Source organism: Taeniopygia guttata, chromosome 1A (genome assembly GCF_048771995.1).
Source record: "Taeniopygia guttata chromosome 1A, bTaeGut7.mat, whole genome shotgun sequence".
Classification (NCBI taxonomy): Eukaryota; Metazoa; Chordata; class Aves; order Passeriformes; family Estrildidae; genus Taeniopygia; species Taeniopygia guttata.
Genome location: NC_133025.1, coordinates 34133652 through 34152097, shown reverse-complemented (window position 1 = coordinate 34152097; position 18446 = coordinate 34133652). Strand labels below are relative to the sequence as shown.

The 18446-nt window shown below is 40.7% G+C and overlaps 1 protein-coding gene across 5 annotated transcripts in view; it reads right to left on the bottom strand.

The window, feature by feature from the left end:
* CPSF6 (cleavage and polyadenylation specific factor 6) overlaps positions 1 to 14095 on the bottom strand; it is a 31879-nt gene extending 17784 nt beyond the window's left edge. For 2 of the 5 annotated variants that reach the window (XM_030259517.4, XM_030259526.4), the window contains exons 1-5: positions 13933 to 14092; positions 3208 to 3417; positions 1972 to 2075; positions 1081 to 1226; positions 261 to 434 (exon numbers count right to left, since the gene is read on the bottom strand). In XM_030259517.4, coding sequence (XP_030115377.3) covers positions 261 to 434; positions 1081 to 1226; positions 1972 to 2075; positions 3208 to 3417; positions 13933 to 13992 — 694 coding nt within the window. In that variant the 5' untranslated portion in view covers positions 13993 to 14092. Of the gene's footprint in view, positions 1 to 260; positions 435 to 1080; positions 1227 to 1971; positions 2076 to 3207; positions 3418 to 13932 lie in introns of all 5 variants that reach the window. The other 3 variants (XM_030259501.4, XM_030259508.4, XM_030259532.4) reach the window with 3 other exon arrangements.
* Between the last annotated feature and the right edge of the window lie 4351 nt (positions 14096 to 18446).

Below are 18446 nucleotides of genomic sequence, written 5' to 3'. Positions count from 1 at the left end.
TTAAATTTTTTTTTCATACTTAAATATGTATATTGACATTGTATAAATAATGTATGTAAAAAAACTCTTGCCTTGCTACTAAATTTACTAGGTCCAACTTCTTGTTGAATATCAACAAAGGAACAGTCAAGTCCTATAATCTATCTGTGAACACCGATTATAGCTCATTACTGAATTGCCTTGACCTTTATCATTTCCCAAATAAGTAAGACACATTGAAACACATGTAAGACTGGAACTCTATATATGCATAATTTTACCTGGGAAAGGCGGTGGTGGCCCTCCTGGCCCTGCCGGTCCAGGGAATCTATCTCCACCTGGAATGGCACCTGGAAAACGGCCCCGACCTCTATTACTAGGTGGAAATGCTGCTCGTGAGCTTCCTCCTGGGGGACCAGCTTTACCTTCCCCAGACATCTGGCCAGACTGTGTGGCTGCAATGGCAAAGCAATAATGTCATTACATAAATCAAAATAGGTTGAAATATTTCAATATTTCCCTAAAGTTTTATGCAGTAATAAAGTGTGACCTTACGATCACCAACTTGATCCCTGTACCCAAACCCAATGCATTTGGGAAGGAAAACATTCATTGCTAAAATACTATGCCTCATACTAAAGGAAGAGGATCAGGAGAGACTGCCAGTCTCCTTCAGTGAAGCCCAACACCACACTGGGAAACACAAGACATGGTGCTAAAGTACAACATGGAACCTCTCTTCCCCATTCTATCATAAATACAGACTATCCACTCATTATAATTTAGTCCAGTTTGTCTACAAATGTTAAATTTCTAAATGCTCTTGTGCTTTTTTTTTTTTTTAAATTACATCCACAGGAAATTGAGAAAGCATCCACAGCTGTTAAGACAAGAGCTGCACAAAGCTGCAACCTTCTCTCAAAATGCAGCAGCTCTTCAGTGTATGAAGTGATTTCTTTAAATAAAGATACAACTTCATTCACCTGGACTCTAAGTATTTTATGGCTATTTTAAACTGTGCAGAAATTATAAGACGCTGAGCTAAGAACCTGCCATTCTACTTCTTCTGCTTTTCCAAGACAGCACTTAAGAAAAGCTTACTTTTCCTTGACTGCATTTCAAACTGACTCAGAAACTGTTTATTACACGGAGTTACAACAGGATTCTGCCCATGCAATTCTCTTTTAGGCAACAAATCCATCAGCTTTTTGGAGGATGCTTCCGATCCCACACCCACAAGGGCAAACCTGAAAGGAAACAAAAACAATTACACCACAATTTGTTCATTTTCTGACATCCTGACGTCTCATGAAAAAGATTACACACAGTAAGCAAAGGAATACTTGACAACTAGACACAGACAATATCTCACAGGTCTTAGTCCAGTTTTCAGAACAGGTAAAATAACTTATCCTAGGACATAAAAGAAGGAAACAAAACAGCAAGTACAGGATGCATCAAAGTTTATACCAACAAAGGCAGCTTTTTGGTGGAGTATCAACAGACTACATAATGAATTCATATGATGAAGTTACTAAGCATACACTCATACACTGTGCTCGTTACTGCCAAAGAGACAGAAAGGCACATTCATGCAGTGAAATTTAGGCTGTCAGTGAAAAATGGGCTCAAGCACTTACTTTAAACAGCTAATAGAAAATAAAGATGTAAAGAAAGATTTAATAATGAAGCTTGGGGAAACAGCATTTACACTGACTAAAAACAAGCATCACCACCATACTACAAATATAAAAAGATAGGAAGTCTTATATGAAGATCACCAACGAGCTTTAACTCCCAAAATAATGAGGCACACAATACTATTACAAAAATTTATACCTGAAACTTAAGTCATTAGTATGAAATCATATGTCAAATCTTTCTGGATCAATAAGCTGAGCAGTTCAAAGATTGACAATTATGAAAACTGAGAACTCCTTCTCCTCCCAAACTTCAGTCCACATACAGAAAAAACAAATGACAAGTTCTTACCCTTTAGACTGGCCATTAGCACGATTTTCAAAAAATTTTATCTCCAAAATGTCATTTACCCCCAGTGAATGAACTGCTTCAGTTAAGTCTTCATCTGTTGTCCACTGAAAAATATTTTTAATATTCAACTATGAGAGCTTATCTAAAACACTAGGCAAAGGGCAACTAAATTTTCCATGGATTTTTTGAGTGTGTTTGTGTGAAATTGATCCAGAGCAATATTTCACTCAGGCTGTCAATATAGTCTGACTTTTGGAATAGTCATTTTTATTTTACAATTCATTCAGATAATTCACACACATTTTACTTCCATTTCATGTACTTCAAAACAGGACAACTTAAGTCAACAGTCAGGTTCTTTACTTACCTATTAGCTCCTGAAGTACTGTAATAGCTAATGAAAAAAACACCTACAGTAAGAAATAATCAGAAATGAAAAAAAAAATTTAATTTATCTTCTAAAATAGAATTTTGCGTATGTGGGCCCTGAAGCACTTCATTTCATGTAAACAGATAAAAGCCCCACTTAATTCAGCTACTGACTAGCTCTTGCAGTGTTTGCTTAACTGCAACTGATTTTAAAATATTTTAATTCTAATAAAAGCAATTATCCTAAGGGTGACTGGAGTTCAGTGAGTTATCATAAACCTGCTCTTCTTGGACGGAGAAATAAGCCTCAAGACAAATACCTGAAAACAGTTATGCTGAAAGAGTTACTGCCGATGGAAAAGGCCCTGGAAAAATGTGAAAAGTAATTTCAAGAAAATCCCAGTGAACCTTAAACCACCTTTTAAACTAAAACTTCCAGCAAGGGTTTACTAAAAATTGGGTTTGCTTGGAAACCTTGAAGTATTTACAGGCATGAAGTATTTAACAGTTTAAATTTGTTCTCTTCTTTCATTTGATTCTCTGAAAACCTTAAGAACATAGTAGCACAAACATAATTTCATAACACTTAAAACATGTCAGAAACTCTTAAGTTTATATTTACTGAAGACTTTCTTGATTTTTATGACATCACGACAGCTCCAGACAGGCTCTCTGAATTTCAGGTAAAAGAAAAACTGACCCTACAGCCACAAATGAAAATTAAAGAAAATCAAACCAACAACAAAAACAACTGGGTTTTGATACTCAATATTTCATATAAAACATCTTAAAGCAAAACAATTTTACAAGTAGTTACATCCTTAATTAAAATGCCCATGTACAACTAAACAGCAGTAAGATACTTACCCAAGTGAGATTTCCAATGTACAAGGCAATTCTCTTTCCAGTATACGTATAGACAACATTTGGTGCAGCTCCTTTACCTACATCATCCCCAACAGATGGTGGAAGAGAATCCATGTAATCGCGATCCTCTGGAGCATCTCCATTATTTGCAGATGGAGAAATTACATCATCATATAAATCAATCTGATCATGCCCACCATATTCAGCCTCCTGAAATAAAAAAGACATATTGATTATAACTAATATTACTCTTAAAATTTATTAAAGCAAAAGTTGTGATAATTGCCATGTTCCACAGACACAGAAAGTCTGATTGACCACCTACACAACACCCCTGTTGAAAAGCTAAGCACCAGTTTCCTCCATGTCAAAACATATAAAATTCTTATGACTCCTATTATATTCTGAACTTATGTGGAAAAAGTATTTGTAGCCACAGCTTTCCATTCCAATACTTTTACCCTTGTAATATAAGCAGAAATCAAAAAATCCACAAACCCTACTCCCAGAATTGTATACATTCAAATGCAGAAGTGTCACGGTTTAATCCCAGATTGCAACTAAGTACCACACAGTTACTCACTCACTTCTCCCTCCCCAGCCACTCCATGGGATGGATGAGAAAAACCAGAAAAAGGTAAAACTTGTGGGATAAGAACAGCTTCAAAACAGAAATAAAATAAACTGCCAGTCCCTGAGCAGCGATCAGCCCCTTCCACCCAACTCTCACCAGTTTATGTACTGGGCATGATGCTCTTCCATCTGCTTTCCTATAATACAGCAGGACCCATCATTAAACTAGGTATACTGCATCTGATTTTCTGGTAGCTTATTATACAATGGGGCCCCTTCAGCATGTGTTATCTCCTCCTCTGGTGACATTCTGAAATCTTTGTCTTTTAGACAGTCCATGATAATTTTCAAGATTCTTGGTTAACTGAGCTCATTATATGGTCACTGCAACCCACTTATTTCATGTAGCATCAGCTGCAGGATGTGTAGAGAAGACCCTCCTCCCTTTGAACATCCAGCCCAGCACTGGCAGTCACTGGGGAGCTGTGCTTCAGGAGTAATCCTTTCCAAAGCAGCTCCTTGATTAGACTCCAATATCTCTTTCAGCAGGAATATAGGAGGCATCAGATACTCTGTCTCCCCAGTTCCATAAGAGAGGGCTTGAGATGGCCTGGAGTCTCTGTTGGTGCTTTCTGCCAGACACTGTAGGTAGGGCCATTTGCCCATTTTTACATCTTGCTCTGCCCAGACTGGCCTGGGGGTGTTGCATGAACTATGTCTCATTTAATTTGTTAAAAAGCGTATTGTTGCTCAGAGCCTCATTTGAAATCATTCTTCTTCCAGGTCATTTCATAGACATCAATCTGGAATATGTGCATTCTCCAAAAACCCACACCACCGAAGAAAGTGGGTGTTTGTTTATTATTAGTTGGTGGAGACGTTGCCAATGTTTTGTTGATCACATCCATTGGCATCTGACAACACCCATCTTGCCATTTTATTTCTAAAAACTCAATATCCCATGCAGGTCCCTTGACCTTACTATGTTTTATGGTAAAATAAGCTTTTGGAATAATTTGGACTATTTTCTTCCCTTTCTCAAAAACTTCTGCTGCTGTATGGTCCCACATGACGATATTATCAATGTGCTGCAGGTGTTCCAGACCTTCACCCTGTTCCAATGCAACCTGGATCAGTCCATAGAATTGGCAGTGCTGTGTTTCCACCCTGGGGCACTGGATTCCAGGTCTACTGGACATTCCTTTAAGTGAAAGTAAATTGGGGCCTGTCAAAGGTACTGGAACACATTAGCAATGTCATTTGTGGCAAACCACTTGGCAGTTTTTGACTGCAGCTCAAATCGGAGCTCCAGCATGTCCAGTATAGCAGCACTCAGCCACACAGTGTGACTTTATTCAGGTCACCATAGCTCACTATGGTTCTCTGTTATACTTTCACATTGGCCATATGGTCTTGCTGGTCACTGCTTGATTCTCCAGTTGATAAATCAGCTTGTGAATGGGAATCATGGAGTCTTGGTTGGTGCAATACTGCTGCTGGTGCAACACGATGGTAGCGACCAGCACCTGTTCTCTGACCTTCAGCAAGCCCAACAGAAGTGTCCTCTGAGAGAACAGGCAAGGCAGGCAACTGCTTAGCTTCCTCTGCCTTCAAGGCAGTGGTACTGAACACACTCTTTTGGGTCCTTGAAATACCCTCTCCCAAGACAATCTGTGCCAGGGATGCACAGAACCTCAAGAACAGACACAGAGGGTGCTTTTGCCACACATTCTGGGTCAGGCTCACTTCAGCCTCCGGTTTAGTCAGCTGTTGGGCTCCCCTCTCTCTCTAGAAACAGGTTCTGCCCCTGAACAGCTGGATGGCATTGGGGTACCCTGTGCACTAGAACCTGATGTGTATGGATCATGTGGCCTGATGTGCGCGGCCACAGGATACATACACTCTGTAAACCCAGCATATGAAAATTGCATGCTCTGGACAAGTTTCTGCCACAAGGGTCATATGCACTGGAATTCATCTGGGTCTGTGGGTGACTGAGCACTGTCTGGGACATAACAAAGGTACTGGATACCTCTGTGGTGGCCCTGGCTAACATGGAACATTTTCTTTGAAGGGATGTCTTTCTTCACACTCTAGAGGAGTCACCTCCCAAAGGCTGAGGCCCTTTGCCAATCACTTTGTCAATGCCCCCTTCCTTAGAAGGTGATCCCAGCTGTGCTTGGTCTCCCTAGCCTCTAACTCCAGGCTCCTAGCCCTGCTCCCCAGCATCCAAGCAGTCAGGTGATCACCTGCTCACCTGGGTGATGGCTGAAATCTTTTTGCATGTCCCACAGCTCCCTCAGGGATAGGGATTGAGTGGCTCCCTCTTGTTCCACCTCTTCCTCCTGCTCTTGTGATGGTGCTGCTTTGTTCTCCTTTGCTAAACAAGCTCTCTTGTATCCATTTCTTCTGGTGAGAAGGGCTGACTGATACTGGCAGGGCTTGGTGCTCTGGTTCAGCTGCATCACCCATCACAAGGGTCTGAGCTCCTGCCACCAAGGTCTGATTAGCCACAGTGCCTGTCACAAGGTTTGAGTAGCTGCAAATAGTTGTCTAATCCTAAACAAGACCTGGCCCACAATCATGATTCCTGGCAACAGGGCCATGCTTGTTTCAACATCCCAAGGATATTCAAAATTTTCAAGAGCTACTGTCATTAGCCTGGCAGAGAAGGGGAAGATGTAGGATCATGTCTCCTCCACAGGTTAACTCTCAAAGGATGAAAGGTAAAAGGTGTAGTTATTAATAGTTTACAATAGATCACTCACAAAGTACAAAGATGACAGCAGAGCCGAGTACAAGTAACAGATTTCTTTCACAGCCAACAATTCTGTTGTATCATATGCCAGTGCTCACAGGATCATCAAATGCCCTGGGTTAGAAGAAACCTTAGAGATTATCTAGTTCCAAGCCCTCTGCTGTAGGCAGGAATATCTTCCACTAGACCAGATTGCTTATGGACTTACGCTTATGGCTTATGGTTATCACAACACAACAACCTTAGAGCAGTTCCCACAGGTGAAAAACAGCACAACACGGAGCACACACTGGAAGTAAGGAGAGAAACAATGGAGCTCTGAGAACAAGCAGAACAATTGCTTGAGATTTGAGAGCATAAAATCAACATTGTGCCCAAAAACTATTAAGCTCATATAACAAATGCTTAAAGCAATTTTGTTCTAGCATGTTCCGGTCACATTCGTTGTTTTCTCAACCTGTCAAACCACACAACAGGTGATCAAAAAAGGGCTATTGTGGTTTAACTCCAGCTGGTAACTAAGTACCACACAGGCGTTTGCTCACTCCACTCCCCAAACCCTGTGGAACAGGGGAAGAGAATCTGTGAAAAGGTAAAACCCATGGGTTGAGACTAGAACAGTTTAATAACTGAAATAAAGTAAAATATAAATGAATTATGTTGATGATGAAAAAGAAGACAAAAAGAAATGAAGTAATGCACAAATGAGTCAAGTGATGCATAACCACTGATGTTCACCACTCGCTGACCAATGCCCAGTCCATCCACAAGCAGCAATTGCCCCTCTGAGCCAACCTCCCACAGCTCCCTGTACTCTCATACCTTGCTCCAGAACAGAAACTGCCTCCACCAGCTTTTGGTATCAGAGATATTTCAGCATCCACTATGAATTTGTATCCGGAAACTCAGAGAAGTATCCTAGACAGAATAGTTCAAGGTACCATATATGGCAGCTACAGAGAACCAAGCTGGACTCCACAAAACACAGGCTGCAAAGGTGGCAATGTTTGCTGTAAACCCAAGATATCTACAACCATGATAAAAAGATCCACTGTCTTGAAAATACAAAAATATTATCAACTACTGCTTAAACAGGGAAAGTGTAACTAGAATAATATAATTTTAAAAACCAAACAAATAGGTGAACTGAATTTTGGCATTGTCAATAAAGTACCTTTAATCTTCAGTAAACTGCATTGTCCCAATAAACTTCAACTGAAAAATCCCTCTCTAAAGGTAAGCTTACCAAAATTAAATTAAGGGTTTCATATTTCACCTACTCTATCCAGTTCTCAGTTTGATTCCTCCTATCACCACAGCTAATGAAATCAGGTACACAGAACTGCTTGTGACAGGCCTAAACATGCCATCTTAGAGCTAGATAAAGGTTGCTGTCACAAGGCAATTAAGGAAATCCTCTGTTAAATGTGCAATAACTCTAGTCATCTATGCATATGAATAATTACTTCAGGGAAGTAGAATTTAGTCTTGGTAGACAGATGCAAAAACACAATCACCAAGCTCACAGCAGATATATGTACACTAACCTATCTCTCTGAGGTCAGCATTGCCAAAACACCAGAGTGGGCAGCAGTCCACAGCTCTGCTGCAATCCCCTAGCAACAAGAAACTCCTCTGAAACAGATTGTTTGTATCACACAGGCTTTCAGGTCTCCATCAGTGGAGAGAATTATTAAGGCAGCAGAGTCCACATGTAATTGAGAGGGGGGCAGGGCAGGCCCAATAGCACCAGTGTCTTAATTTAAATAAATAAAGACACAAGAGAAAACCCGATGTTGCTCACTAGAATTTCTTCGCACACCGTGCTGGTTTTGCATCCAGCATGGAATTCATTCAGTTACCAATCTGTCAGCAAGGTGTGTGCTTCAATGATTAAGAATGATCTGAACCAGCAACTCCAAGTGTAAAGAGAAGATGTCCTGGTGGATGTTGCACAAGATCCAACAAACCTTTCTCCTTCATCCGTGTTCTGTGGAAACTTATCTAAACACACTCTTCCCAGAAGAGATGCAGAAGAGGAAAAAAAGTACAGGAAGTGTTACTTCTCTAGTCTCAGCTATTCAAACAAATGCTCTGCCTACATCAGAACCAGGTTTGACCTCTTCCAGCTTCCGTAGGAACACGAAGTGCATCAAGCATGAAGTGAAATTATTTCTTCTCAGTGACTGTAACTCACAAGCTTGCAGATAAACATGCTAAGAAATAAAGTGAGCACTGTTGTTATGGCCCCCTCTAAAACCAAATCAGACAGCAATGCATTTCCGAAGTCTATGCTTTAACTAGACTACAGTCTGGAATACTTTATCATAAAATCAGGATTGAAATTCCACATTCTATGCTAATAGGTGCTACTGGGTGAAACATTCCCATATGAAAGCCATGAACATGATGAACTTCGTGTCCAGGAGGGACAAACTTAATGTGTTATTTCTTATTTGGAACTTAGTGGTCATGCTCCTCTGAGCCGCAGAGAACCACTTACTTCCTTTACAAGAGCTGTTTCAGAAATGGCTTTTGTTTTTGTTATGTAAAATTTCTTTAAGGTGTCCATATGTCTGTTAGACTTGCCTTTTCTGCAGACCTTTGTCCAATTTAAGAGTTAAACACTAACTTACATCACAAAAAAAAAAAAAAAATCGAGGTAAACAAAGTTTCATGAGAAATATTTACTGTTAATTCTGGGGAAAAAAAAAGATAAAAACTAAACTATTCAGCTTCCCCCTTACTGTTTTTTTCACTCAAGTTACCATATTTGTGGCCAAAAACTCTAAACACATGTTAGCATCCTCATTTAAAAAAATTAATTTGTAGATCCTGAAGAATAACAAAGACATAAACAAAAATCTTTCTGGCCTTGATTACCTGTCTGAACATACAAAATGGAAAATTAACAAAAAAGGGGGTCTTTGATACTTCTAAGATGGCAAACTTGCCTATGGCAGAAGTGGACAAGTTTGTTAGACCATAGGACTCACGTTTACTCTACAGGCCCAAATGCTCTTGGCCCTAAACGGCACAGCACTGAAATTAAAGCAACCTGATCCCTTGTAACTAAAAATTACAGAGTAAGTACAGAGTTACAAAAAATAACAAAACATTCACAAGTAGTCAAAAATACAAACTAAACATACATAGAATCACTGTTCACATTAAAACAAAGTGAAGAGGTGCCAGATAAGAAGGTCTGAAGTTTTTCTGGAGTTTGATATTTACCAATATACAAAAGTTATGTCTTCCCAGGGCCCCTTTCAGCAGAACTGACAAAATGTATACACCATCACATGTTGTGGACATATTTTATAGCACATGCAGGTCTGTCACCTTATGTTTTTTTCTGACTAGGACAGCCCTAAGGAGTAGAAATTTATTATACCACAATCCCCTCCCATGATAAGACACCTCTCTTTCTGATATAAAGGCTGTTCTTAATGACTGGCTTTAACTGGCCACTAAATACTAGCTTTTGTTATTTATCACACACAAAAAAACTTCCTTTGTGTTACAGATCTGAAGTCAAGACAGTAACTAACACATTACTAAGATACTGTAATTTTCAGATGATTAGCCTCTTAACTGCTTAGTCCATCTAAATCAGATTTAGATTCAGTTACAAAATACAGAGTGAAAAGTCTTTCATCCCTAATTTGTTAGCATTTAAAAATCAAAATAGAACACTACAGGCATCTGTAGACATATCCACAATTCAACTACCCAAGTTTACTCATTAAGAGCATAAACAAAGCAAGCACCTTTTCCACAGCATTAAAATATGATATGCTTAAATTCTTTTGCATCCTCTTTCTGACCAGAAAGACTTTTACATGTATACATGCGTATAGTAAAAGTTTTTACTGTTTAACTACATGCATGAGCACATGTGGGAAAAAACCCTCCAAGCATGAAAATGCAAAGCTGATCAGAGCATCAGGGAACTTGATAACACATGGTCAAATTTTCATGACCATAAAAAAAGCAACCCAGTTTGCTGGCCAAACTGGCAGCAGCCTCAAGTCAGACCCAAACTGGCCTTCTGCACAAGCTCCTTATTATCTCTGTACCACACAGCAATATTCTGGGGTTTTGTGTATAAAACCACACCCTAATATTTCCTAAAGCACAACAAACTTACTGAGGGTCTTCTACCCTTGAAAGAATGCCATCCCCAGCTATTTGTATGCAGGTAACAGTTCTAACAAGCATCACAGATCTGCCTCTCCTTAAGAGCAAGATGTGTAACATGTAAGGAGATGCTTAAGGTAAAATATTCCATGCAATACCTATTTCTAACAGGGCACAAGTAATGCATGCAGGAAGTACTACATTTATGAGCTATCATCTCAAAATGAGACTTTAAATAAATAGATATGACTGCTGGATGGGGAAGTCGGCTTAGAAGAAAAAAAATGAAAAATTACTCAACCAAGTTCTCCAAGAGAAAAAAAAAAAAAAAGAAACCACAATTTAAACAAAACTGTAATTGGTCAGAGCTGACTAAAGCTGTTAGCCCAAGGACAAAAAATATTACTTTCATGAACAACAAGTTAATAAAAGAGGCAACACTGACAGACAATGAGCTTCAGTTGGAATAGGAAAGATGCATCTTTACTCAAAAGATGTTTTATCAAGTTGGTCAGCTCATTGTAACCAACACTAAATACAACCCATGACAGTTTATGGCTATCATCCATCTTAGCCAGCTTGTGAACCCGTGGTTCTGTGGTCTTTATTTCACCTTTATAACCTATGGTTCATTTAGCACTAATCAAGCAGAACTACCTTACCCTCCACCTACTTGGAAAAAAGGCATTAAAAAAATCCCGGAAAAGCCTCAAGGATGAGTACCTCGAGGTGTAGAACAAGACAAAATAACCAAGGGAAGTTTATCCAGTTAATAAGTCCTAAATCTAAATGAAGGGTTACCTCCAGATGCAAACACAAGTCTTGTCCCAGTTTGGGTATAAATACAGTTATGTACTGCATAGAGAAGAACAGCAAGCTCCACAGTACATTTTTCAGTCCCTGCCAAAACTAGTGAAAAGGGTTTCTATACTCCAATTTAAAAAATATTAGTAAGTCACATTCATGTAGAACAACAAAACCAAAAATCAAGTTCATTTAACAGATAAAACCAATTTATTTTACAAATATGGTGTTTGTAAAATGCATAAATTGTAAAAATACAAAACCAAATAAATAATGCAAATCACTTTCTTCCTAAAGCTTTTTTTAACTGTCATCTTCACACATCCACATAATTCTGTATTATCCATTTAAGCTGTCAGCTTCAAATCAGGAACAGCACTTCGTTAATAAAAGTTTCTACACACCTTTTCTCAATGATGTCAGAATTAAGAGGCAGTAACTAATACAACTCTCTTTCACATATGACAGAAGGAAATGCCAAGGTGCAGAGGCATCAATCTCTCACAATTTTACAAAAGTAAAACTTTTATATTGTCTCCAGACTCACTCAGTTCAACAATATTACTTTAAATAGAAAGTCACATAAATTAAATTTGGAAAAGAACATTTGGGGGTGTGTGACACAGTCAAAAACATAGTCAAAAACACAGAAGAAAACCCCCTAAAACAAACAAACAAATGCCCCAAATTTAAGCTGATGGGAAAAGGGCAGTAGCCTCTTCTCACCTTTCTGCCCTATATTTTGCAAGATTTATGAACTGAAACAACAAACTGCAGAAATGCAAACCCATGAGGGAAGCAACTGGGGTGAATACAGTGAAAAAGCAAAAGGGTTCCCTGCCTGCTGGATTAAGCTAAACTAAATTATCACAAGACTCTTCATTTGTACCACCATGGTTATATAGAATATCAACAGTAATGACTACCTGAGACCTAAGTAGACCAGGGCCGTGTGAGTGAAACAGATCATCCCCACCACTTTTGTTCCAGCACTATCTCTTACAGCACATAACTATTCTACTCTGAGGCCTTCTGCACACATGAATTTACACAAACACTACCAGATTAAAGTGAGGGTTTTTTCTCTGAAAAATCTGTTTTGTTTTCAGTTTTATTTAGAATTTATTAAAGCAAATTCAAGTTATCATAGAACCTCAAAAATGTACTCTTCTGCTGAATGGTGTCTGCCCTAGGGTTCATTCCTGTTTAAATTCATATAGTGGGTCTTCAACTGTAAGGGAGAAACCTTCACATACAGACAAAATAAGAGTAAATCAGCGCTTTTCATTATCTCCTTTTAGTATGGCACTCTTTCTGAGTATACCTTTATGAGATTATTAATACTTAGAATTACTGTATTAATTGATGTCTGAAGAAATAGTCTTCTAAGAAAGCTACAAGTTGCTGAGAAAGTTACATATTCCCTATGAATTCCAAAGCCATTGCTTATTTCCCAGCTCTCTGTAGGGCAAGCTGGCATACAGCCGGGCCCCTTAAGTTCGTGAAAGTGCAGTTGTTCCCGGTTATTTATGCTCTAGGGTAGGAACAAAGCAATCTGGGGCAACTCAACCTGGAGAAGTGCCGCACTCGCTAACAGGACAGATGGCATGCAAAACTCATACAAACATCGCGTTTCGGTAGGAAAGTTGGCACATGGCTATGTGGTAAAGATGAGGGAAAAAAAAACAAACACCAAAAAACCACAACAAAACAAAAAAAACCCAAACACACCTAGAAAAAAAGAGGACTACTTATAATCCAGAGAAGTTGCTTATTTCATCTATATTGCCTCAACAAAATATGAACTCATTCTCTAAAAAAGGCTTGTGCCACTTTTTAAAATGGAATAACAAGCAAGGAAAAAAAAAAAAAATTACAAAAAGCTGGATAGTCTCTCCAGTGCTGCAGAATAAAGCCGCACTAGTTCCGCCTCCCCCGCAAAGCGCGACCGAGGAACAGCCACCGCTCGGCGGCTTTTTGATTCATCTACGAACAATGGCAGCGCTTCCCCTGCGCCGCTGGCGGGAAGGGGCCGCTCTCCCCGCCGCATCCGGGAGGGCCCCGTCCGCCGAGCCGGTGCGAAAGAGCCCTCTGGAGCGGCCCTGAGAAATAAAGGCAGAGAGGGAGGAAGGCTGGTAGAAACGGAACAGCGAGGAAAGGAAGGAAGGAAGGAAGGCGCTCGTCCCCGGCGCGTCCAGCCCGCCGGCACAGCCGCCCCTCAGCGCCGGGCGTGCCTCTCCGCCCGGCCGGGCCGCCGCCGGCACCCGCGGCCTGGGCGTGAGGCCGCGCCCGCCCGGCCCCGCGCGGGCCCGCGCCCGGCGGCGGCGGGAGCGCCCGAACAATGGCGGCGCTGCGGCCGCCGCGCTGAGGGCCCTGCAGGCGGCGCGGCTACGAAGGTGGGCGAGGGAGGGGAGCGCAGCGGAGAGGCCGCGCCCGCCGGCCGCGCGTACCTGGTTGAACTCCTCGCCCACATCGGCGTAGATGTCGATGTGGTCCACGCCGTCCGCCATGGTCCCACCCGGGGCCGCCGCCAGCCGCGCCCGGCTCCCGAGCCGCCGCCGGGAGGGGGAGGGAGCGGGGAGGCGGAGCGCGGCGTCACTTCCGCGGTGGCGCGGCGGGGCTTCCGCCGGCGGCGGCGCCGGGCCTCTCCTCACGGCCTCTCCTCCCGCCCCGCCCCGCCCCGGGCGCTCCCCGCCCGGGTGGGCCGCGTTACGCTGCTGCCCGGCCCGGCCCGGCCCGGCCCGGCCCGGCACTGCTGTGCTCGGTGGGGGTGTGCCGGGCCGGGCCGTGCCGGGCGGTGAGGTCCGTGTCGGCGCTCCGGGCGCAGGCTGGTGTGCCGCACCGCCGCGCTCCGGGAAGGGACCTCCAGCGCAGTCACAGCGCCTTGGTGCTCAGCAGCCGAGGCCCGTAACTATCGGCTGAAAAATGAGAACCGCGCTGCGCCTTCAAAGCAGGGGCGCGCCTGGCTCCGGAGCGCAGGGAAACGTGCGGAAAGGACACAAAACAGGCACACGCCGAACTGCATTTAGCCAGGGCTCTGCTGTGCTGCTGCAGAGCACTCTTTTTAACGTCACAAAGTGAAGATAATTAGTGTCAAATCAAGCGGTGTACTTTTTTTTCGGTGTTGTTTGTTTTTGTTGTTGTGCATTTAGAACTGTTAGGGTTGCAGGACAGCTTCAAATTAATTTTGAATGAGTATTCTGTTACCCAGATCCATGTTTAAGCTCCAGGTGATTTTTAGAAACATCTGGTATATGAAGCGCAGTGCACATAATGCTCTACATAATAGGTTATGTTCTGCTTTGTACATTGTGTTCCACATCCAAAAATAAACCTGCTTTTTTTACTTTATCAAAAGCTGACAGTAAGAAGCCTGTGCTTCTCAGACTGAATTAAAATAATGTAAAAACATCACTACAATGAATAAAAATGTTATTTTTTGCTTGACTCAAGTTTCTTGTTTCATGACTGGGAGTACTTCGCAATGTTTGGATTGGCATCCAAAGTACTGACTTCATCTTGGGTCCTGGACCTGTGTGCAGATCATCCCTGTCTATCTTGCAATCCCACACTGAAGTGCCCATGGAAAAGAAATATGAATAGAGAAAAAAATAGCTAAAAAATCCGAGATCCAAAACAAGGCATATGTTGTGGAGCGCATGAGCTGACAGCCTAGATAGATTTCAGATATGGAGATGCTTGGGTTATTCCTGGTGTTGTTATCCAACTGGTGAAACTGTGTCATTCCTGCTGTTAATTCTGGAAGACAGAAAAGGGTTAAAAGGTTTTTATTGAAGTTTCCAGGTTAAATGAACTAGCAGATTGTGAGCCCTTTGGTAGAAAAAAACCAACATTTTAGAGGTGGTAGTTAGGAACAAACAAACAAGACATCTTAATTGAACTTCTAGTGTTGGTTACAATTGTGATTTACTCTACTACATTTGATCACAGGTTAAAAGTACATGTTCACATCTATGATTGCACAAATTACTGGTGAATGAAATGATTGGCTGGTTTTGCAAGGAGAATCCACTTTTCTGGATTTCTCACAGTCCATACAGATGCTGTTAAAGTATTGAGATCTATTTGGGTTCACATACTTCCCTAATGGTGAACTGATTTAGTAACTAGTCTTCTAGAGAGTAAAGTGAAGCACTGTGACAGTTACCACTTCTGGCCATGCTAAATAAAGCTGCTGAAATCAAGACAACCTAAGCCTTGCTATCCTAATGATCAGATTAAAAAATAACAGCAGATCATGTCAATTGAATGTTTTATATTCATCTGAGTATTATCCATAGATAGTTTAAAAGGGCAAGGAAATAAAATATGAATGAAAAAGTCATCAGAACCACCTCAGGGATTACCACTAGCATTTGAATGATCTCATGTGGGGCCTTTGAAGAGGCAGGAAAAAACATCAGCCTCTGCTTTCCTCATTGTGATAATGAAGTGAAGCCCTTGGACCCCCATATGCTGTTTCATGTTCAGGGTTTTTTTCCACTTTGGAGCCTTTTTTAATAGTTTGACTTGATAGATTTATTGTGCACAGTCATTTACAGAATAGATTATGTTAATTGTTACTCTTGTATGCATATTACTAAGTAAATTCTGTAGGCAGTGTAGGAAACTAAATATTATGCAAGCTGTTCTGTTCCATTTATTTTTGTTGTGATTTCATTCTTTCCATGAATAGACTTGCTAAATACGTCTTCCTCTTTCTTGTGGTCATCAATAGCTTCTTTGTGAATTACTGTGCCACAAGGGAGCAACTTCAGGGTTGGTCTACTCCAGTGAAAATATTGATGCTTTATGTATTGTACACATTTAAATTATCTAGACAAAATGTTCCATCCTTCACCCAGTAAAATTCAGGAGGCTGGCTGAGGTGAAGCAGGGCTTGAAACAGAAATGTGATCATTAGATAAAGAATTCTTGGCAGTACAACATGGTCTTGGCAAAGTGTCCTCATAAGTTTTGTTGGGGACAGCGGGAGCCACTACTCATGAAGTAATCACACACCTTCCAAACCCTTAGCCCACCATGGGAACAAATGGCAGCAGATGAACTGGTGTCTTCCTTCAGTTCTTCTTTCCCACCGTGGGATGTTCTGTCATTTGATGATGGCAGCTGGAGCTCCCTTAATAGCAAAAGAAGGGGGGAAAGGCACTGTAGCAGTTCTACAAAGGAAGGTAGCCTTCAAGTCCCTCTTTCTCATGGATACACAAAAGCCTATTTACTTGTATATTGTTCCTTTGGTCGCTTGTGCTGTTAATGATGCAAATTCAGATATAATCCTCATTTTGAACATAAAAGCAGCAGCTGGTTCTCTGAGGATGTTGTAACATACATCTTGTTAGCCAACAGAACTCCCCATACCTTCCTCTTCAAAGCATTTCAGACCGTTTTCTATTAGGACGTTCCTGCTGCAAGACAAAGGGGAGGAGAGCTATTTTCCCAGCCCTTTTTATTGTATGTGATTATCTCAAAAATATTTAAATATATTACTTTAGTTAAGAACGGGAGAACCCATTTCAATATAATAATGCTTTTAAACATTAACCTATTTTTGCCAGTATCAACATGGCAAAAATATATATTTATATTTTGAAAAATAATTTTATGTAGGATTTGCCTGAGGAATCAAGACTGAGAATGGTGCAGGAATTTTCAAATGGACTTTTATTTCAATATCAGCATAAACTGTTCTTGTAACATTTGCGAAAAGCCAATCATAAAATATGCATTTTTTACAATGCAGTAATGTTGTAGGCAACAAAGTGAAAAGATAAGCTATGAAAAAGTGCTGTGTTAATCAGGATAGCACTCAAAATCAGAGACCTCAGCTTAGTTAAGAAGTGCAGTGTATGTTTTGTTATATAAATTTATGTCCTAGCTATGTCAGTCCAATTGCAATGACTGTTTTGTTTCTTTACTTATAGTCCTGAAGGCTTTGATCTTTCCAAATCCTCTTGGAGCCACTCTGCATGCCCTTTTATTGTTTTTCTCCCAGTAAAATATCCAAATAATGAATGTCTGTACACTATAAGTTGTAAGAAATAGTTTTTTTCCACTGAAATGCCTTAGTTTATCAAATTCCACAGACAAGAAGGGAGAAAAAAATTATATTCTAAATGAGATGGCAAATAGGCACAGTTCTGCATGTTTGCTTTCAGAGGCCAAAATTTCAGGTTTTGTTAACTCTTGTGTAACTGCAGGCTGATATGAAAAGAGACAATTTTGTTCCCAGCAAAGGTAGCAACAGCCTGTGCTGGGAAAGAGGGAATATTACCTCATCTTTTGGTTGCAGCTCACAGTTAGATTGGATTAAGTGTAATATAAAACTGCATCCAAAGGGCATCTACAAGAACTCCTACTGACAGAGCTATTGTAGGAAAATAGCTGGCATTATTCATCGCTTGCTCAGAGTTGTCTTTTTATAGGTATTCAATTGTTTTGGGATCATACATATGAGCATTGTGCTCCATCTTTTTTCCCCCTCTATAAGTGCCTGTCAGTCTACTGATTCTCTTGGTTCAAATGTTCATTCTGTGGTTCAGAGCCAGGTTGAAAATGATGGTTAATTAGGATATGATTTGCAAATGGCATGCATCTTCTAATCCTCAAGGCAGAAAAGTGTATTAGAGAAGGTAAGTATAGGGCAAAAGGTGATAATAAATTCAATTGCCTCATTTGAATCCACTTTCATATGACCTGCTAATCAGAGAGCTCAGTTACCTTCAGAAAAATACGAAATTTAATTTCCAGTTTAATATTACATCCTATTTTTGATAGTTTTGCATTCCCTTGTTTAAAAACCTGTCTCTAAAATTTAATTTTTACCCTTAAGACTGTCACTAATCTATTTTTTCCTTTCTGCAACTCCTCTTCTAAACTGATTGAAACCTCCTAAACTTGTTAACCGCATTAAACTCATCTTTCTTTCTCTGTATTGGCTACATGC